Below are 22,893 nucleotides of genomic sequence, written 5' to 3' on the forward strand. Positions count from 1 at the left end.
TGTTAAAGTGGAGTTTGCCTAATAGGTTCCCTAAAAAAATCAAATATTAAAACCGAGGAGCTTTGGAAGCAAATATGAAGTATTCAGTGGGGTGGCCCTTAACTGTTAGGGAACCTTGTGTGATTTTATAATTAAATATTTGACTGCTCTCATTTTTCTCTACCAATCCTCACTCTTGAAGACTGTTGGTGTTGATCAAATACAATTCGAGTCTATAATTCTCTATCATTTATTTGTGCAGATCGGCTATTTCAAAGGAAAAAAGTAAGCTCACCTTATACTGTAGACGCACGTTATTTGTCCGTATTATTTTCCTCCTCTCGCCGCTTCACTCTCCAGTCCAGCGCGTGGCGCTAAAACACTCGTTTATTTGACAAACACCATTAAACCTCAGAGGAAGAAGATTAGTTTCACCGCGCTCTCCGTTGTTTTGTTGTGATGCTGGTTTAATACAAACGGTTAGAAATGTTTCTGTGAATAGACAAATACAGTTTTTGAATCAGGTCAGTAAATATCTGTAATATCCTCACAGTCGTGACTAAGTGTTGAAGCAGGAATATCTGGAGGAGTATCATCTGAACTGAGATCTGCTGCTGTGAAGATGGAGTTTGTTAAAGAAGAGAGTGAAGAGATCACAATTGAACCAGAAACTTGGAGAATAAAACACGAGGAACCAGAAACCTGCATATCTCACGAGGAACAAGGAGGTTGGTGTTTATTCTTCATTAATCTTTAATGAATATTTGTGGTACATTCACAGATCCTTTGTGTAAAAATAAGACCTTAACTATCATTAAAATGTCTTAAATCCATGTTTCAAAGTTCTTATTTAAATGAGACAGAACGGACACTGAGGAGATATAATTATTACTTTAATTAGACTTTATTTTTCCTTTTGAAATCATAAAACAGTGTTTAACTCTGAGCGTATGAGACTGAATTTGTTTTTATGCTAGTAAGAAACCACATTTTAAGTGAAGTCGCTATAGGACTGTGGTTATATTAAATCATGTCTCAGTAGAGCATATTTGCTTGTTTCTTACTTTTCACTGTAACTTTTTTCAAGATTTAGATTTTTTTTGCACCCTCAGAATCCAGATATATTACAAATAGCGGTATCTTGGCCAAACTTTGTCTTACCATAACAAACCATACATCAATGGAAAGTTTATTTATTCAGCTTTCGGATTATGCATACATCTCACAACTAGTGGTCGAATAATATTGTTTTTTGACAGCCAATGCAGATATCTTTGAGAGCAGAGGTGGCCGATATCTTATATGTGTGTGTGTGTGTGTATATATATATATATATATATATATATGTATATGTGTGTGTATATGTATGTATATATTTTTATTTGATTTATGATTTTTATTTATTTTAATTTATTTAACATTGTTTCTCCTAATAGCATGCTCTGTGAAATCATGCACCTGATGGTATTTAACGCTGATTAGATAACCGGCCCTACTGACTAGATGCGCATTAATCATCGGCCGATATATATCGTGTAGGGATGTCCCGATCCAATCCACGACATCGGTATCGTGCCGATACTGGCCCAGAACGCGAGATCGGAGCGGAGAAAAAAAATATGATCCGATACCTAACTTATGTCCGATACCTATCCAACACAAACCATGGGAAAATCTAGCTTAAACCATCACCTAAATGCTTGAATATTAGCATTTCCCTTGCTGCGACATCCAGTTAAGCGCGCAGCCCGTTACGTGATAGCCATGTAAGCGGTGTGCAAGTATTTTAACCTTAAAGAGCAGAGTGAGCGGACTCAAACAGAAAAAGTTGTGTTTATCGATAGATTGTTAGAATATCTGTATGTGCAGTTCTTTGTTATAAATACAGTTTACAAAAGGTCACGAGGGAGCAATCCGTTTCTCATCTACTGTAAAGTTTTCGCTCCGTTCACCGCTCATCACACCACAGCTGTTACCTCCAGCGACAATCTATCCCTTTACACATATGAATGCATACTTTAATTACACTTATTTAAATATACTTAATTTAATTATACATACTTTATACATACACTACTGTGGAAAAGTCTTATGCACGTTAGTATTTTCACCCCAAAGAATGGTGTTCTCGTTATTTATATCTTTTTCTGTCGTGTGTCAGTAGAAAATATCAGTTTACATTTTCAAACTTTCATTTTGCTATTGTCAGACTGCTTGTGCATTCAAAAATCTCACTAGAATTTCATTAAAATTAATGGCAAAATGAATGTTTGGAAACTGATATTTCCTACTGACATACTACAGCAAAATATATAAATAACTGGCTTAAAACCCCTTTTTTGGGGTGAAAATACTAATGTGCCTAAGACTGTACTTTACAAATGACACTGTTGTTATTTTATAAAGAATGACCATACAGTCATTCACAGAATTGATTAAAGACAGACAGCACTCATTTTAACTAAATATCAGAGTGATTGACAGAGATACAGTAGAAACATTATGTGTGGTTTTGTATCAAACAATCACCCAGATCATGAAATACATTTATTAGCCTTAGAGTAAGGGAAGTTTGGGAAATGAGAACATCCAAGGAGCGTGTGAAAGCTATGGATTTTTTTTAATTTTATTTTTTGTGTTGTTTTTTGTTGTAATTAGTTTTTTTTTGTTGCTTTATTTTTTTAAGTATCAGTTCTGGGACCATTTAGGCACCGGTACCGTTTTAAAAGTATCGAAATGGCACCGGTATTGAAAACAACCCAAAAGATACCCAACCCTACCTGTGATCTATCACTAAAGTAGCTTAGAACCTCAAAACTTATTATAGCATATTTTTCTACTTTTGAAGGAACTAGGCTATTTACAACCCACAGCTTCACAATAATATAGAGACTGTATGACTAATTCACACACGCAATCACTTGTACTGGTACTGTGCTAACTTATCTTTATCTGATCTTTATTTATCTCTTACGCCGAACAATAATCTGTAAGAAATGTTACGAACATAGATAAAATAACTGCTGATAGTGAGCTATGATGTCAGATCGCTTTTTCAATAGGAAAAAATATCCCACCTTAAACAGTCAATCATATTTACAATACAAGCATTGTCAGTGAACTATGAGGGCAAAAAAACACAACAGAAACAAAATAATTGTTCATTAATCGTAATCGAGGTAAAATGTTCAATTAATCGAGGTTTTGATTTTTGGCCATAATCGTCCAGCCCTAGGATATAGTGAACATCTATCTGGGTATATAACGTTGAAACATTTTTATATGCTTGAACTGTTTTAGTAGGCCTGTCACGATAACTTTTTATGTGCGATATACAGGTGCTGGTCATATAATTAGAATATCATCAAAAAGTTGGTTTATTTCACTAATTCAATTCAAAAAGTGAAACTTGTATATTATATTCATTCATTACACACAGACTGACATGTACCAAATGTGTATTTATTTTAACAACTAAGGAAAATCCCAAATTCAGTATCTCAAAAAATTTGAATATTACTTAAGACCAATACAAAGAAAGGATTTTTAGAAATCTTGGCCAACTGAAAAGTATGAACATCAAAAGTATGAGCATGTACAGCACTCAATACATAGTTGGGGCTCCTTTTGCCTGAATTACTGCAGCAATGCGGCATGGCATGGAGTCGATCAGTCTGTGGCACTGCTCAGGTGTTATGAGAGCCCAGGTTGCTCTGATAGTGGCCTTCAGCTCTTCTGCATTCTTGGGTCTGGCATATCGCATCTTCCTCTTTACAATACCGCTCCTCTTTACAATACCCCCTGGTAGCTTTGGCACTGTGTGCAGGTGCCAAGTCCTGTTGGAGAATGAAATTTGCATCTACTCAGCAGCAGTCCAGTCCTTTTTGAAGCGAGACGCTTCTGACGCTGTCTGTTGTTCAAGAGTGGCTTGACACAAGGAATGCGACAGCTGAAACCCATGTCTTGCATACGTCTGTATGAAGTGGTTCTTGAAGCACTGACTCCAGCTGCAGTCCACTCTTTGTGAATCTCGCCCACATTTTTGAATGGGTTTTGTTTCACAATCCTCTCCAGGGTGCGGTTATCCCTATTGTTTGTACGCTTTTTTTCTACCACATATTTTCCTTCCCTTCGCCTCTCTATTAATGTGCTTGAACACAGAGCTCTGTGAACAGCCAGCCTCTTTTGCAATGACCTTTTGTGTCTTGCCCTCCTTGTGCAAGGTGTCAATGGTCGTCTTTTGGACAACTGTCAATTCAGCAGTCTTCCCCGTGATTGTGTAGCCTACAGAACTAGACTGAGAGACCATTTAAAGGCCCTTGCAGGTGTTTTGAGTTAATCAGCTGATTAGAGTGTGGCACCAGGTGTCTTCAATATTGAACCTTTTCACAATATTCTAATTTTATGAGATACTGAATTTGGGATTTTCCTTAGTTGTCAGTTATAATCAGCAAAATTAAAAGAAATAAACATTTGAAATATATCAGTCTGTGTGTAATGAATGAATGTTATATACAAGTTTCACTTTTTGAACAAACAATTAACAAAGTGCAGGTCCAGCTTCGGAGCACAACTGCAGGTTAAGGACGTAAGCTCCTCTTCCAACAAAGCCCAGACACCTTAAATAGAGTCCCAAATTGGTAACTGGTGTAGATCCTTATCTAGTAACCTATAAAAGCAAAGAAAAATGGAACAGAAAAGAAATCCAAAACAAAACCATAACACCTCCCCCCTTTTAAAAGGGAGAGATCCCATTAGAAACCAATAAAACCAATAACAGGAAAGAAAAGAGGAAAGAAGGGTTTCAGAATCTTCTCAACCACATGGGGCACGAGACAAAGCATCAGCCAAGATGTTGTCTGCCCCTTTCACATGACGAATCTCCAAAGAGGAAGGCTGTAAGAAAAGGGACCACCTAAACAAACACTGGTTAGGATTCTGCAGCGAGTGAAGAATAGTAAGGGGGTTATGGTCTTTGTATACCACAGTTGGCATAGTCCCACAAGACACATAAAACTTGGAAATGTTGCAGAACCCAAATCAAAGCTAAAGCCTCTTTTTCGATAGTGGAATAATTGGGCTGATATAAATAGAACTTTCATGAAAAATAACTTATAGGGAGATCGATATCATCCTCATCAGTCGCAACAAAACGGCTCCTGCTCCAACCTGACTAGCATCTCCAACATCTATATCGTCTTCAATCAAGTGTGTCCGAGAAGGAGTATCTGAAAAGAGACCTGAAAATTCAGTCAACATAGACTTCAAATCAGATTGTTGTTCACAAGATAGATGTTTTAATAACTTTCAATTCAATTCAAGTTTATTTGTATAGCGCTTTTTACGATACAGATCATTGCAAAGCAACTTTACAGAAAAATTAAGTTTCTACAATATTTAGTAGTAGCTTATCAGTGGTGACTGTCAGTTTATGTGCATACGCCAGAAATGTTCAGAAAAATCAATAAAAGACGTAAACAAATAGACGATTAACACTATTAACAGCAATTATGCAATCAAACTTATAGCAAAATGTAGTAGTCTGTATGTTGTCTCTGGGTTAGCATCATCTGAAGACCTCTGAGGGGTTGGCATCATCTCTTCTCAGGTGTTCTGGATCCAGACTGGAGCTCGTGTAAATCCTAGTTACCACGGGATGTAAATCCCGTGGCAAAACAGAGAAACAAATAGAGACATAATTAGCGTAGCTGCTGTTCCAGCCAAGTAAAATTAATTAGTTTAACCCAAGTTAAAGAATAATAATGCGCATTTGATCAGATATAACTGCAGTCCAAAATTATGAGATGAATTATTTGAATGCTTGGCCAAAGAGGTGTGTTTTTAATCTAGATTTAAACAGAGGAAGTGTGTCTGAACCCTGAACATTATCAGGAAGGCTATTCCAGGAGTTTGGGAGCCAAATGCGAAAAAGCTCTACCTCCTTTAGTGGACTTTGCTATCCTAGGTACTATCAAAAGTCCAGCGTTTTGTGACCTTAGGGAGCGTGATGGGTTGTAGAGTGGTAGAAGACTAGTTAGGTACGCAGGAGCTAAGCCATTAAGGGCCTTATAAGTAAGTAATAATATTTTGTAACTGATACGGAACTTAATAGGTAGTCAGTGTAGAGACTGTAAAATTGGGGTAATATGATCATATTTTCTTGACCTGGTAAGGACTCTAGCCGCTGCATTTTGGACTACCTGTAGCTTGTTTATTGAGGATGCAGGACAACCACCTAGCAGTGCATTACAATAGTCCAGGCTAGAGGTCATGAATGCATGAACTAGCTTTTCTCTTGATCAGGAACAGGTAACATGTTTCTTAGCTTGGCAATGTTTCTAAGATGGAAGAATGCTGTTTTTGTAACATGGGAAATATGATTTTCAAAAGACAAGTTACTGTCTAATATAACACCTAGATTTTTGACAGTAGAGGAAGTAACCGTACATCCGTCTAATTGCAAATTGTAATCTACGAGATTCTGTGTAATGTTTTCTGGTCCAATAAGTAATATCTCTGTCTTATCTGAATTTAATAGGAGAAAATTATTGGTCATCCAATCTTTTACATTTTTAACACACTCTGCTAGCTTAGATAGTTTTGAAGTTTCACCTGGTCTTGTTGAGATATATAGTTGAGTATCATCTGCATAAAAATGGAAACTAATTCCGTATTTTCTAATAATATTACCAAGGGGCAACATGCATATTGAAAATAGCAGAGGACCTAGGACAGATCCTTGTGGCACTCCATATTTTACTGGTGATAATTGAGATGACTCCCCATTTAGATAAACAAAGTGGTAGCGATCGGACAGGTAGGATCTAAACCATCTTAAAGCCTGCCCTTGGATACCTGTATAGTTTTGTAATCTATCTATGAGTATGTTGTGATCTATGGTGTCGAACGCAGCACTAAGATCAAGTAAAACTAGCAATGAGATGCAGCCTTGGTCTGATGCAAGAAGCAAGTCATTTGTAATTTTAACAAGTGCAGTTTCTGTGCTATGATGGGGCCTGAAACCCGACTGAAATTGTTCATAGAGATCATTTTTTTTGCAGGTAGGAGCACAATTGAGCAGACACAACTTTTTCTAAAATTTTAGACATAAAGGGAAGATTTGAAATGGGTCTGTAATTTGCCAGTTCACTAGGATCTAGTTGTGGTTTCTTAATAAGAGGCTTAATAACCGCCAGCTTGAATGGTTTTGGGACATGACCTAAAGATAACGACGAGTTAATAATATTGAGAAGCGGTTTTTCTGCTACAGGTAACAACATTTTCAGTAATTTAGTGGGTACAGGATCTAATAAACATGTTGTTGGTTTAGATTCAGTGATAAGTTTATTTAGCTCTTCCTGTCCTATAATTGTAAAGCACTGCAGTTTATCTTTGGGTGCGATGGATAAAACTAAAGTATTAGATGCTGTGAAATCTACATTTGTTGTTGTATTTCTGATGTTATCTATTTTATCAGTGAAGAAATTCATAAAGTCATTACTATTTAACTGTGAGGGTATATTTAGATCGGGTGGCGTCTGGTTATTTGTTAATCTAGCCACTGTGCTAAATAAAAACCTTGGATTGTTTTGGTTGTTTTCTATGAGTTTTTGGATATGCTCGGCCCTGGCAGTTTTTAGAGCCTGTCTATAGCTGGACATACTGTTTTTCCACGCAATTCTAAAAACTTCCAAGTTAGAATTATCTCCATTTGCGCTCAAGACTATGAGTTTCTTTCTTGAGAGAGTGGGTATTACTGTTGTACCATGGCACAGTACGTTTTTCTCTAACCTTTTTCAATTTGATGGGGGCAACAGCTTCTAATGTATTAGAGAAGATAGTGCCCATGTTGCCAGTCATTTTGTCTAGTTCATGCGTATTTATGGGTACACAGAGCAGTTGAGATAAATCAGGCAGGTTATTTGCGAAGATAGTGCCCATGTTGCCAGTCATTTTGTCTAGTTCATGCGTATTTATGGGTTATATAGTTATTATCATCAATACGCAAAATGCACGATACAAGGAAATGGTCAGTAACATCATCACTTTGAGGTACGATATCTATGTCAGTAAGATCGATTCCATGCGATATAATTAAATCTAGCGTATGATTAAAACGATGAGTGGGCCCGGTGACATTTTGCTTTACTCCAAAACAGTTTAATAAGTTTGTAAACGCAAGTCCTAATGCATCATTTGTATGAATGTTAAAATCTCCGAAAATTAGCACTTTATCAACGGTAACCAACAGGTCTGAGAGGAAATCTCCAAATTCTTTTAGGAATTCTGTATATGGCCCTGGTGGTCTATACACAGTAGCCAGAGAAAGGGATACAATAGATTTCTTTTGCATATCTGACAGTGTAACATTAAGCATAAGTATTTCAAATGATTTAAACCTGTATCCTGTTTTCTGGGTAACACTGAGAATATCACTATATATTGTTGCAACACCTCCCCCACGACCAGTCTGACGGGGCTCATGTTTATAACAGTAGTTTGGTGGAGTAGACTCATTTAGACCAATATAATCATTTGGTTTGAGCCAGGTTTCAGTCAAGCAGAGTACATCAAAACTATTATCTGTGATCATTTCATTTACAATAACTGCTTTGGGTGTGAGTGATCCAATGTTTATGAGCCCAAACTTTAAAAATTGTTTTTGTTCATTTATTTTATGTTTTTCTGGTTTAATCACGATAAGATATTTTTTAGATCCTACATTAAATTTATGTTTTGACCTCACTATTCGGGGAACAGACACAGTCTTAATAGATTGGACAGCGCAAGTACTTCTAACATTTAAGCGGGTAGAACAAAAGCCATCATAGCAGTTATTTGAAAATTGGCTTACTAGTCAAATGGAGCTTAGAGTCCTGGAGATGTTGTCCGAGAGCAGCTCCGCTCCGACTCTGCTGGGGTGCAGGCCATCAGCGCGGAAAAAGCCTAGGTCGCTCCCAGAAAAGATTCCAATTATTAACAAAGAGCAGTTTCTGTTCTTTACACCATGACAATAACCATTCATTTAGTGGAAAAAGTCTACTGAACCTTTCGTGTCCTCGTCGATACGTGGGCAGTGGTCCTGACACAGTGATCGTCGCCGCGGGCGTCGTGCTGCGAACCGTCTCGATCAGGATCCTGAAGTCCCTCTTCAGCGTCTCCGTCTGCTGCTGCGTGGTGTCGTTAACCCCAGCGTGAAGCACGACCGCTCTGGGGCTCTCGTCGGCCTTCAGGATCGCGGGTATCTGCGCAGAAACATCGAGAACACGAGCACCAGGGAAACAGTGAGTGTGCACTTTACCTTCGGCTAACGTAGCACGGACGTGTCGGACGATGGAGTGGCCTTCAGGATCGCGGGTATCTTTGCGTCTAGCGGAGGGGAGAGAAGCAGTTCCGTGTGGAGATCTCGAAGACCGGAGGGGGAGAAGTCGTCGCCCGGGGCCTGGCTCGCGTCCTCCGCTGCGGATGCACCCAGGGTCCGTGGTGTCCCGGCGCCGGAGTGAAGGACATCTGGGAAGATCGCGTCCTGTGTGCACCGGGCCTGTGCAGAGAAACACACGGGGTGGAGGTGGTGGGACTGTTAGCAGCGCGCTGTATACTTACCCTGGACTTGTGAGCGTCAGCCCGGGAGGTTTCCAGCGCGGCTCTCTGCTCTCTCAGCTGGGCCTGCCTCTGCTCCAGGGCCCGAATCTGCTTCTCCACGGCCTCCAGCTCGAGCTGCACCGAATGCATCTCGAACGTGTCGTCACCTGCACTCAAAGGTAGACAAACATCCGCCATTTAAGCAAGTTACAGTGAGTAAAGCAATTGTAATTTGTGTGAATAGAGTATTAGCGATGCACGCGGGTTTAGCGACAACCACACTGGTGATGCTAATGGGCTATAAGCTACTAGCGGACTCGGGAAATCTAAATAAAACTAGTGATAACAAGGCGCGCTGATTGTTTTTGTTGTAGAATACGATAGGGGATATATTCACACGTTATAGAAATGAAAATGATGGTGTATAAAATAGATTTCAACAATAAAAAAATAGACGATAGAGAAATAACGTGACGGAGCTCAAACTAGAGGCATACGACAGCAACAAACAGGAAGTGACGTCAATGAACTCACTCCAATAACTCTTCTAAATTAGCCAAGGTTTCAGAGTTTTTTAGACGAGGTTGTAAATTTACATCATCAGGTTTCACATCCTGTTCCCATTCACCTGTAGGAGTCAAATTGGCTAAGGCAACAGAGGAAGGAATTACCTTAGACGCAACATTACGAGCATAAAAAGACTTTAATAAAAAAATTCACATGGCACAACTGAGTATGCTTCCTGCGCTCAGGGGTAGAAAGTATATAATTTTGATCCGACATTTTTCCAAGCACAGTGTAAGGTCCTGAAAATTTCGCACAAAAAGGAGAATCCGGTAAAGGAAACATAGCGAACACCTGATCTCCTGGGCTAAACATGCGAATCTCTGACTTGTGATCAAACCAACATTTCATCTTTTCCTGGGTTTTCCCCAATTTTTCTCTTGCCAATTCCCGAGCCAGAACTAAAGTCGGTGAAAACCATGTATATACTGGATCAAACTCTGTGGTGGCTCCTCCTGTAGAGCACCATCACACAGTACTACCAACGGTCCCCGTACTCTATGTCCAAAGACTAACTGATTGGGACTAAATCCCAAACTGTCTTGGATGACCTCACGTGCAGCCAACAGCAACCACGGTAAGCCTTCCTCCCAGTCACCCTTAAACTCAGTGCAATATACCCTCAACAAAGATTTCAACGTCTGGTGGAAGTGCTCTAAAGCACCCTGACTTTCAGCATGGTACGCACTTGATCTATTGTGTCTAATCCATAGACTGTAAAAACATGGACGTAGTGTCCGTGATGTCACCCGTAGACTCCTGAAGAGCGTTTTTGAAGCTCAAAGTGTGCAGAGCGGGCCGTCGCCATCTTGGCAGCATATCACCGCACGACTCTCCTGGACTATCGAAAATGGGCAAAAAGGCGGGAGCTAGTTGCTGAAGCCACGCCCACCTAGCTCGACGTCACTGTCAGCAGCGGCAATCCGTCTGTCACTCAAGTGGCCGCGCCCTTAATTATGCAGAACTTTAAGGCTTAATATAATTTAAACGGATGAGTTATAAAAAAAAAATCATCCCCCTCAAAGTTGTCATGAAGGGCAAAATAGCAATATAGACCAAAATAATTTTTTGAACCAAGCTGTAAACATGTTTTTTTTTCTACTGTAAAGTTGGGCATTTTAACATGGGGAGTCTATGGGACTGAGATCATATTTGTAAACTGGCGCAGTTTTTTTTTAAATACACCTTTAACATGAGTCAGTCAAGCTTTATAATAATCAAGTATTATTTAATATAACTTAAGTAATTAGAAGTAAATTTGATAACCATGTTTGAATGCATATTAGTCATTATAACTGAACATTTTAACTTGAGAGGTGGTTGTTTTTTCTGTCATTCAATGTTTTTCTGACAAAAAGAAATGGGGAAAAAACTAACAAAAATACTGATAGGATAATAATGATACAAATTCTAATAATAAGAACTATAAAACACACAAAGGATTACTAAGGATTAATGAGCTGCTGGATTAAAGAATATTTATCAGGTTGTGTGCGTTCACTTGAACTGATTTGCTGAAATCAAAACAGGGATGATAATAGGTGAGCGCCAGCCAATGGGACTTCCATAGGAATGCCATTATTTTGACAGTAACAAAGAATATTGTTTAAATGTAGCACGTCAATTCTCATTCACTCTCTCACTGTGTGTGTGTGAGAGAAATCGACGGTGATTTGTGCGCCTTCACACTAGAGTTTACGGTACATCAAATAAAGGTGCGCTGCATATCCATTGAGATGAACTGAGAAATATCACTGATCGCTTGACGGAGAGTGAAACTCCGAAGCCCTCAGTCAGAGTAAGAGTGTTTGCGAGTGAAAATATATCTGTGCTAAACTTATACTTAGCCTCCAACTCACACACTGGATGTTTCTGGATGAACAGACAGTAGTGCAAGTGATAACCAGTTTACTGTTTTTTGCTTGTTGTAAATAAATCAGTCAGAAGTAGTGGTGAAGAGGTGGGGGAGTCTGTGTGTATGGTGTGGGGGGGTATCAGAGGGCAGAGGGCAGCAAGGAGACAGCTGCAGGGAAAAAGGCTCTTGAAGCGCCTCCCGGAGGGCAGGAGGTTAAACAGTCCATGGTCAGGGTGAGAGGAGTCCTTGAGAATGCTGCAAGCTTGATGTAGACAGCTTTCCTCTGGATGTCCTCCATAGTCAAGTCAAGTCACCTTTATTTATATAACGCTTTAAACAAAAAAACATTGCGTCAAAGCAGCTGAATAACATTCATTAGGAAAACAGTGCGTCAATAATGCAAAATTAGTTAAAGGCAGTTCATCATTGAATTCAGTGATGTCATCTCAGTTCAGTTTAAATAGTGTCTGTGCATTCATTTGCAATCAAGTCAATGATATCGCTGTAAATGAAGTGACCCCAACTAAGCAAGCCAGAGGCAACAGCGGCAATGAACCAAAACTCCATCGGTGACAGAATGGAGAAAAAAATCCTTGGGAGAAACCAGGCTCAGTTGGGTGGCCAGTTCTCCTCTGACCAGACGAAACCAGCAGTTCAATTCCAGGCTGCAGCAAAGTCAGATTGGCAGAAGAATCATCTGTTTCCTGTGGTCTTGTCCCGGTGGTCGTCTGAGACAAGGTCTTTACAGGGGATCTGTATCTGGGCTTTAGTTGTCCTGGTCTCCACTGTCTCCACTGGCTGTAGAGGTCCTCACTAGGTGCTGATCCACCATCTGGGCTGGATACATACTGGATCCGGGTGACTGCAGTGACCCTCTTATCTGGAATAAGTGAGAAACAGACTAATATTAACGTAGATGCCATTCTTCTAATGATGTAGTAAGTACATCGGGTTTTATGGGAAGTGTTCCCGGTTCCGGTTTACCTAATTAATGCAGCCTAAAAATCCTTAAACGGATTTGCATATTAGAAGCACATTAGTGTGTTATGTGTAAGCCAGGTTAAAGAGATGGGTCTTTAATCTAGATTTAAACTGCAAGAGTGTGTCTGCCTCCCAAACAATGTTAGGTAGGTTATTCCAGAGTTTAGGTGACAAATAGGAAAAGGATCTGCCGCCCACAGTTGATTTTGATATTCTAGGTATTATCAAATTGCCTGAGTTTTGAGAACGCAGCGGACGTGTAGGATTATAATGTAACAAGAGCTCATTGAAATACTGAGGTGCTCAAACATTCAGGGCTTTATAAGTAATAAGCAATATTTTAAAATCTATACGATGTTTGATAGGGAGCCAGTGCAGTGTTGACAGGACCGGGCTTATATGTTCATACTTCCTGGTTCTAGTAAGAACTCTTGCTGCTGCATTTTGGACTAGCTGTAGTTTGTTTACTAAGTGTGCAGAACAACCACCCAATAGAGCATTACAATAATCTAACCTTGAGGTCATGAATGCATGGATTAACATTTCTGCGTTTGACATTAAGAGCATAGGCCGTAATTTAGATATATTTTTTTGAGATGGAAAAATGCAGTTTTACAAATGCTAGAAACGTGGCTTTCTAAGCAAAGATTGCTATCAAATTACACACGTAGGTTTCTAACTGATGAAGAAGAATTGACAGAGCAGCCATCAAGTCTTAGACAGTGTTCTAGGTTATTACATGCAGTTTTTAGGTCCTATAATTAACACCTCTGTCTTTTCAGAATTTAGCAGTAAGAAATTACTCGTCATCCAGTTTTTTATATCGACTATGCATTCCATTCCATAGCAGGAAGTGGTGTCCCTGTGATGTGTCAGGCAGTTTTCACCACCCTCTGCAGTGCCTTGCGGTCAGCAGCTGAGCAGTTCCCATACCAGACTGTGATGCAACTGGTCAGGATGCTCTCAATCGCACACCGGTAGAAGTTCACCAGGATGGCTGAAGACAGCTGGTTCTTCTTTAGTGTCCTGAGGAAGAAGAGGCGCTGGTGAGCCATCTTGACCAGACTGAAGGTGTTTGTGGTCCAGGACAGGTCCTCCGTGATGGTGGTTCCCAGGAACTTGAAGCTGGAGACACGTTCAACAACCACCCTGTTAATGTGGATTGGGTCATGCGTGCTTCTTTTCTCCTTCCTGAAGTCCACAATGAGCTCCTTTGTTTTACTGGTGTTAAGGAGCAGGTTATTGTCAGCGCACCATATGGCCAGGTGCTGTACCTCTTCCCTGTAGGCAGTCATATCGTTGTTACTAATGAGGCCAATCACCGTGGTGTCATCTGCAAACTTAATGATGGAGTTGGATCCATACACAGGCTTGCAGTCATGGGTGTAAAGGGAGTAAAGGAATGGGCTCAGCACACAGCCCTGTGGTATGCCGGTGTTTAGTGTGATGGTGGTGGAGTGGGTGTGGCCTGACCTAACATGCTGAGGTCTGTTGGTCAGAAAGTCCATAATCCAGTTGCAGAGGGAGGTGTTAATGTCCAGGTCTCCAAGTTTTGTGCTCAGCTTGGAGGGAATGACTGTGTTAAATGCTGAACTGAAGTCACTATGTGGATGCAGTATTTGAGGTGTGCTAGGACCAGTCGCTCAATGCACTAATGATGGGTGTAAGTGCTACGGGACGATAGTCATTCAGGCACATTGGGGAGGAGTGTTTCGCCACTGGCACAATGGTTGGCACAGTTGTTGTGCACATGTTGGCACAGTTGCTTGGGTGAGGGACCGGTTGAAAATGTCTGTGAAGACCCCTGCAAGCTGCTCTGCACATGCCCTAAGCACTCGTCTGGGCCAGCAGCCTTGCGTGCACTGATCCGGCTCAATGCAGTGTGGACATCTGTGGTGGTGAGTTTGAGAGGTTGGTGGTCTGCTGAGGGTGTGATTTTGGTTGCCGTCTCCTTGCTGTCGCTGTTGAAGCGAGCATAAAAGTAATTTAGCTGGTTAAGGAAGGAGACGTCCATGACCGTTGGAGTGGAGTTGCTTGACTTGTAGTCACTGATGACCTGGATGCCCTGCCACATGCGTCGGGGGTCAAAACTGTTCCTCTACCTTCAGCTTGTAGCAGTACTTGGCCTTTTTGATGCCCCTTTTCAGGTTAGCCCTGGATTTGCTGTAGGCCTGAGCGTCATCTGACCAGAAGGCAGTGTTGCGGGCTTTCAGCAGAAGTCGCACCTCCTTGTTCATTCACGGCTTCTGATTAGGGTATGTTGTGATCTGTTTTTCTGTTGTAACACTGTCAATGGTGGTGTTGATGTAATTTAGTACAGAGGAGATATAGATATCAATGTCCGTGTGAGAGCCACAGGCAGCCTGAGAAGCAAACATACTCCAATCCATGTATTGAAATCTATCCTGAAGTAAAGAGTAATATTAGACATCATTTAGTCACCATAATGAATTTGAGTGATTTACTCGCAATGTAGAGGGTTGGGATACCAAAAATAGATATAAACTGGGACAATGCTCTTACAACTGATCGAGTAGTGATTGAACACAAAGGATATGCCGCAGGATAATGAGTGCTCTGACACATCACTGTCAGTAGATACACACTACCAGACTTTGAAGGCGGTAAAGGCCCAACACAATCAACCCAAAGATGTTGAAATGGCTGTTCCATAACAGGTATGGGATATAAAGACACAGGCTTTATAGTTTGATTTGGTTTTCCAGTTAGCTGGCAGGTTGTACAAGTCTTAATAAACTGTCTTACATCACCCTTAATACGAGGCCAGTAAAAATACTGCAGCAAATTTTTATAGGTCTTATTAATACCAGAATGACCTGACAGTATTTCGCAAAGGTACAGGCACAACTACCTTTTTGACTGGTTTAGTCCAACCTCCCTCTGCGTTAAAAGTCCACTTCTGCAATAGTACCTCATTTTTAAGGAAGTACCCATTAACTGAACTCTCTTCTAACTCTGGAGACAAAATGGCATCAAAAAGAGACTTCAAAGATGGATCTTTTCTCTGAGCAGAAACCTAGACCTGATGAGAAACAGAAGGTAAAGCAAGGAGACCAGGTATTACCCTCTGTGAATTCACAAGGTCCTTATCGTTCAGTTTTGCATCAGTTGTTTTTTTTACTCATTGTACGCGTGAGTGCACATGAAATGAATACCTCTGGATACTGCTGTGAGATATACATGTCACCCAATGAAGCAGGACAAGCAGTAACCACAGGTGGAGATGGAACATCATTAGCATATTTCATCCGACCAATAAAAGAAAAGTGTTTTTAATACAAAAAAGTCAGCCTTCAAATAATTATGTTCAGTTATGCACTCAATACTTGGTCGGGAATCCTTTTGCAGAAATAACTGCTTCAATGCGGCGTGGCATGGAGGCAATCAGCCTGTGGCACTGCTGAGGTGTTATGGAGGCCCAGGATGCTTCGATAGCGGCCTTAAGCTCATCCAGAGTGTTGGGTCTTGCGTCTCTCAACTTTCTCTTCACAATATCCCACAGATTCTCTATGGGGTTCAGGTCAGGAGAGTTGGCAGGCCAATTGAGCACAGTAATACCATGGTCAGTAAACCATTTACCAGTGGTTTTGGCACTGTGAGCAGGTGCCAGGATGTGCTGAAAAACTAAATCTTCATCTCCATAAAGCTTTTCAGCAGATGGAAGCATGAAGTGCTCCAAAATCTCCTGATAGCTAGCTGCATTGACCCTGCCCTTGATAAAACACAGTGGACCAACACCAGCAGCTGACATGGCACCCCAGACCATCACTGACTGTGGGTACTTGACACTGGACTTCAGGCATTTTGGTATTTCCTTCTCCCCAGTCTTCCTCCAGACTCTGGCACCTTGATTTCCGAATGACATGCAAAATTAGCTTTCAGCCGGAAAAAAGTACTTTGGACCACTGAGCAACAGTCCAGTGCTGCTTCTCTGTAGCCCAGGTCAGGCGCTTCTGCCGCTGTTTCTGGTTCAAAAGCACACGCTTGTGCACGGTGGCTCTGGATGTTTCTACTCCAGACTCAGTCCACTGCTTCCGCAGGTCCCCCAAGGTCTGACCGGCCATAAATCGGAACCGGCCGGTTTTTGCTTAAAATACGCGATCGGCAATCGGCCAGTTTTTGGTATTTTTTCAGCTGATTTTTCCGGAAGTGCGCCTGCATGCACAGACTACATTATAATCATTCGCTATCATGTCATTTGTGTGGAAGTATTTTGAAATCTGTGCGCAGGACACGGGCAGTCGTTCAGCACTGGAAGTGCAGAGTTACATGTCTGAGGCACAGATAGCAGGAAGTGAACAGCCGCTGGTGTACTGGCGCACAAATAAGAGCTCCTTTCCTGCGCTCGCTGAAGCTGCGCGAGAATACTGTATCTGTCCGCGCCCTACACAATCGCAGACAGTGAAGGGATGTTCAGCTCAACCTCTCGTGTGTTGGATGAACGAAACGGACTAAACTGTGACAAAACTGAAATGCGTTTTTTTTTTTTTTGTAAAGTAGAACTTGCATACACTTTTGAAAAGCCAGAGGTAAACGTCAGTTCTGTATAAGATGATTTTTTTTTTTTTTACCTTAAAATTACATTGACTTAATTTGATTTAAAAATCACCTGCTGTAGCACACTGAAAAAAAGTTTCATTCATCCAATTAAAATTTTTTAGGGTAATGATTCACATCTATATTTTTTTTTAACTTAAGCCAATAGTTATTTATTTTTCATTGGCTCCAGTAAAAAAAAATACAGATGTGAATCATTACCCTATTTTTTTTTTTTTTTTTTTTTTTAATTGGATGAATGAAACACTTTGCATCTTAGTTTTATTCGCACCAACATGATTTTAACATTTTGGAATAATTTATTTATATAGCATACTTTTATTTAGTCTCACTGGTAAAGACCTTTTTTATTTAAAACCAAATGTAAAAACTAAAACAAATACTGAATGCTGATTAAGAAACATCTTATTGAATGTGTGTTGATTGTGTTGTTGCCTTTAATTTCACATGGTTACAGTTAATCTTTTCATTTAAGGCCTGTTCTATGTAGTTTCAACCCAATTCAAAAACAAAAGCTAAATGCTGATGTCTGTACCATCTATGTTTGTATTGAATGTAGGCTACTAACTGTGCAGTCACTGCCGTTAATTTCAGATGGTTACGGTTATTGTTTGGCCTATTGAATACCAAATAAACATCTTGTTTATGTATATTTTCCTTCTTTCTTGTTTGTTGCTTAAAGAAAAAAAAAATCGGAAATCGGTATCGGAATCGGCAATGGAAAATCATGATCGGTGCATCCCTAGCATTTTGTCCATATAAATGTGTAATTCAGTGCTATAATTTGACATGACCGGCTGAAGTTGGACAGGCACTGTGGGCAGACCCGACTAATCGATAATGAGAATCATTGCCAGTGATTTTCTTTATTGATAACAATCGATTTTATTGATTAGTTGTTGCAGCCCTAATTAAATTACAGGAAACCATCAAAAAACAAACCCTGTTTGCTTGAGCTCTCAATCTATAGTGTTTCTTTATAAAATGACATCGCCAGCTACTGGCCTGGCAGCATAATGCAGTGTTTTTAGACATTTTCATGGATCTGTGTTAAAATGGGACAGTTTTGACATAATTTTCATCTGTACACAAATATTTTATCCTTTTACTTTTCAAACTTACCAATTGATTTTCGTGTTTATAATGATTTAATTTTAGGACTGATGAAAATGAAAGAAGAAAGACGAGATCTGAAAGAAGTGGATGAGAAATATCTGGATAAGAATGTTCCTGATGTCAATGAGGAAAAATCTGCGAGTTGCAGCATTAAAAAAACAGAAATCAAAAGGCCTTTCAGCTGCTCTCAGTGTGGAAACACTTTCACATGTAACAGAAATCTTAAGGATCACATGTTAATTCATGATGGAAAAAAGCCTGTCTTGTGCTCTCAGTGTGGAAAAAGGTTCACATGTAACAGAAATCTTAAGAATCACATGGTAATTCATGATGGGATAAAGCCTTTCAACTGCTCTCAGTGTGGAAAGAGTTTTACACAGAAAGCAAGCTTAAAGAATCACATGTTAATTCATGCTGGGATAAAGCCTTTCAGCTGCTCTCAGTGTGGAAAGAGTTTTATACAGAAAATACAACTTAAGAATCATTTGTTAACTCACACTTCAGAAAAGCCTTACAGCTGCTCTCAGTGTGAAAAGAGTTTCACATGTAAATCAAGCCTTGAGAACCACATGTTAATCCATACTGGGATAAAGCCTTTCATCTGCTCTCAGTGTGGAAAGAGTTTTACATATAAAGTAAACCTTGAGAACCACATGTTAATACATACTGGAAAAAAGCCTTTCATCTGCTCTGAGTGTGGAAAGAGTTTTACAACCAAATTATCCCTTAAGAGGCACATGGTAATTCATACTGGGAAAAAGCCTTTTTCCTGCTCTCAGTGTGGAAAGTGTTTTACAACCAAAGTACACCTTAAGAGGCACATGGTAATTCATGATGGGATAAAGCCTTTCAGCTGCTCTCAGTGCGGAAGGAGTTTTACACATAACTCAAGCCTTAAGAGGCACATGTTTATACATTCTAGAAAAAAGTCTTTCTCCTGCTCTCAATGTGGAAAGACTTTTACACAAAAAGGACAACTTAAGACTCATTTGGTAGCTCACACTTCATAAAAGCCTTTCATCTGGTCTCTCAGTGTGGAAAGTCTTTGGCATGTAAAGGATACCTTGAGAATAACATGTTAAAGGGGTCATTGAATTCCCATTTTCCACAAGTTTATATGATTCTTTAGGGTCTTAATAAAAAGTCTATAACATTGGTTAAAATTTCTCAACTGTACTGTAAAACAACACCATTTTTACCCTCTCAAAAACAGCTCTGTTCACAGCGAGCCATTTCGGTGCATGTTCCTTTAAATGCTAATGAGCTGTGTTCACCCCTCCTCTCGCTTCAGTGGGGCGATAAGCCACTCTCGTGAGACTAAACTTTAGCTACATTAAGCTGCCAAACTTGCTAACTAGCACATTATCAGGAAAGGCGATTCGCAATGATTCATAAAAAATAAATGAATAAAAACTTATACTCACTTCAGTTGGTGAAGCTGGATCGCAAACATAGACGTTTATGTAGATTGGGGCACATTAACTTCAAAAACAAAATCAAGTCTTCAGATGTCAGAGTAAATGACGACTGCGGTGTTTATATTTACATTCAATTCAAGTTTATTTGAATAGTACTTTTCACGATACCCATCATTGCAAAGCAGCTTTACAGAAAATATTAACTTTCTACATTACATTTAGGCTCAGGTTATTGGTGGTGACTATGGCAGAAAGGTTCAGTAAGAATCATGCAGTTAGTTACAAATTACACGTAATCAAACAGACAGTGAACACTTTTAACGGCAATGATTATATGTTGCGATTAAACTTTGCAATTGCAATTAAACATTGTGATTAAGCAAAATTCGGGATGCAAGTCCCGTGACAGAAACAGAGAAGCAAACAGACAAAATTATTGTAGCTGCTATTCCATCTAAGCAAAGATGATGTGTTCAACCCAAGCAAAAGAATGAAAATGTGCATTTGATCAGATATAGCTGAAGTTACATACATTGTGTAAATGCTTGGCTAAAAAATTTCTTTAATCTAGATTTAAACCGAGAGAGCTTGTCTGAACCCTGAACGTTATTAGATCTATTACGACATCCAACTACTGTACTCCTCTATCGCTTAGGTGACAGTCTTAGCTGGAGCCTGGTTCTTTGTGATGTCACACAGCCAAGAATTTGTACACGCTTTGATCTGAGAAAGGGGTTATGATATATGGGGATTAAAATCATCATTTATCATTGTAGGGTGGTTGTGTTCACACACTGCCAACACACAATTAAGTTCAAACAATATGTTAAAGTGAATTTTGCATCCAATGACCCCTTTAAATGTATTATTCATTGTATCAACAATGTAGCAGTTTAGAGCAAATCAGACAATTTAAGATTCAAACAGAACAGTGTTAAAACGCAAAGAGCTGAATTCCACAAAGAGGCTCAAGACAACAGGTGATCATAAATCAGATCCCATCACCAGCCTGAAGTAACCCTAACCAACCAACTCTTTCAACTGAGAACAGCTTGCTGCATTAAAACAAAAGAACACTTACTGATAATTCAACTCAGGAAGGAGATTGTCAAATTCGGGGCAAGTAACCAAGATTAATGGTCAAAGAGACACACAGCATGACCATCACATGTAAATCCATGATAGAAATCAAGAGCTAAAGACTTCCTCCGAATGACTTCCACCTAGAAGACAAGAACCAGACTAAGATTCTTTCAAGACCCTTTTGACCTTTTGTTCCTCACAGAACACACTCTCACATTAACAGAACGACACAGAGAGTGCATCAGATCAATCAAAATGATGCTAAAAAGACTAATGAAGAAATAGCATTCTGATGCATAACTCCATATGATGAATGTAAACAACACATTGGACTATGATGTTCTAATCACTGATTGTGTATGTCATTTTTAATAACTATTGAACAGTTCATAGGTTTCTATTCATGTTTGGTATGTTTGTGTTTGAGAATTCAACATATCATATTCTTGTCATAGAAATCATGTGTAAATTATACTCTGCTTGCGATGGGAAATTCAGACTTTGTGACTCGCTGATTTGTGTATTGGGAGGTGAAACATTGCAACCCCCCGAAATAAGACGATGTCTATTTGGTCAAAACACCTTTTGACATGTGTCCCACTGATGAGATTAAAAACTCAGAACACCAACAAATGTAGCATTTTTGGGGTTTTTGCTACCATTTTTTTTTCTTTTTTTTTTGGCTTTGTGCCTTTTTGCCACTGTTTTTTGTTCTTCAAGCTCTCTTCCAGCGGGCTTTGGCCTGCATGCCTGCTGCTACTCAACCACCATGAGTCTTTTATCAGTTTTTATTTCTTCTAGATCAGTTTCTTTCTTTTCCTGTTTAGAGTTTTGTGTTCTAAGTTTTGCCACAAAGCCATGTCAGACGTTGTCTGCACCAGCTTTAAAACCTCAACCAGCGTACACGACTCCACACCATCCTTCAGCCAACACCCAAGACATCACTTCCAATGACTACTGAACTTCCAGCCAATCAACAACCTACAGAAACCCCTTTCTGCAGCCATGCCATACAAAATGAATTCCCTTAAAAACAAAGGCAACACAAGCACAACCTCAAGATTCTTGCTGAACTGGTGCATTTAATATAAAGTTTAATAGCCTCACGGAGAAACTCAATGCGAGGGTTTCTTGATTAAAGGCTCAGGTCTAAGCAATTGCCTATATTGCTATAAACATGGGATTTCACATTTTCACTCTCGAACTCATTCTTTCCTCACTTTATTCTGCAACTTGTGTGAATGTGTGAGTTTGTGTAAGATTAGTTTACATGTCTTTTTGACTAATCCAATAAAGTCTTGCGTACGTTGAAAAGAGTAGTATCTTGCTTACAAGTTAAATGTCTTAAACTGCTGATCTTGTTCCATGCTAACAAAGTGTTTTTACTATTTTTTGGATTGATGTTATGAGGCTCGTTCAATGAATCGCTGGCCGTCTGATCAGCCATAAAACAGTGATTCTGACCAAATTCCCTATAAATGTCATAAATAATTCCCTTTGAGCTAAACTTGTTTTCCATTTTGATTTCCCCTTGATTCTGCTTGGATAAAAATTAATATATTAATTTTACATGTGACTGTTACGACTCGGCTCAAAGTCACAACATAAAGAGGACACTTGACAAATTAAGTTTCAATAAAGAAAATATACATTTATTTCAGGTTAATCAAATAATGTCTAGGGTCCAAATGTTAAAGAATAATAAAAGAAACAACACACCAAATAACTGTTGGAAAT

The 22,893-nt window shown here is 39.6% G+C and overlaps 1 protein-coding gene across 1 annotated transcript; it reads left to right on the plus strand.

Moving 5' to 3' along the window:
- Window positions 1-282: 282 nt before the first annotated feature.
- On the plus strand, window positions 283-22,465 carry LOC109075057 (gastrula zinc finger protein XlCGF8.2DB-like). The gene is made up of 2 exons (XM_042721240.1): window positions 283-707; window positions 18,698-22,465. The coding sequence occupies exons 1-2, from the start codon at window positions 602-604 to the stop codon at window positions 19,663-19,665; spliced, it is 1,074 nt and encodes a 357-aa protein (XP_042577174.1). The 5' UTR covers window positions 283-601; the 3' UTR covers window positions 19,666-22,465.
- Window positions 22,466-22,893: the final 428 nt, after the last annotated feature.

Source organism: Cyprinus carpio, chromosome B3 (genome assembly GCF_018340385.1).
Source record: "Cyprinus carpio isolate SPL01 chromosome B3, ASM1834038v1, whole genome shotgun sequence".
In the NCBI taxonomy this organism is placed as follows: domain Eukaryota; kingdom Metazoa; phylum Chordata; class Actinopteri; order Cypriniformes; family Cyprinidae; genus Cyprinus; species Cyprinus carpio.

Bases quoted from the DNA above. Each gene is read 5' to 3' on its own strand.
- LOC109075057 (XM_042721240.1), top strand. From the start codon at position 602: ATGGAGTTTGTTAAAGAAGAGAGTGAAGAGATCACAATTGAACCAGAA. The intron at 708-18,697 runs GTTGGTGTTTAT...ATTTAATTTTAG, and splicing joins ATCTCACGAGGAACAAGGAG to GACTGATGAAAATGAAAGAA.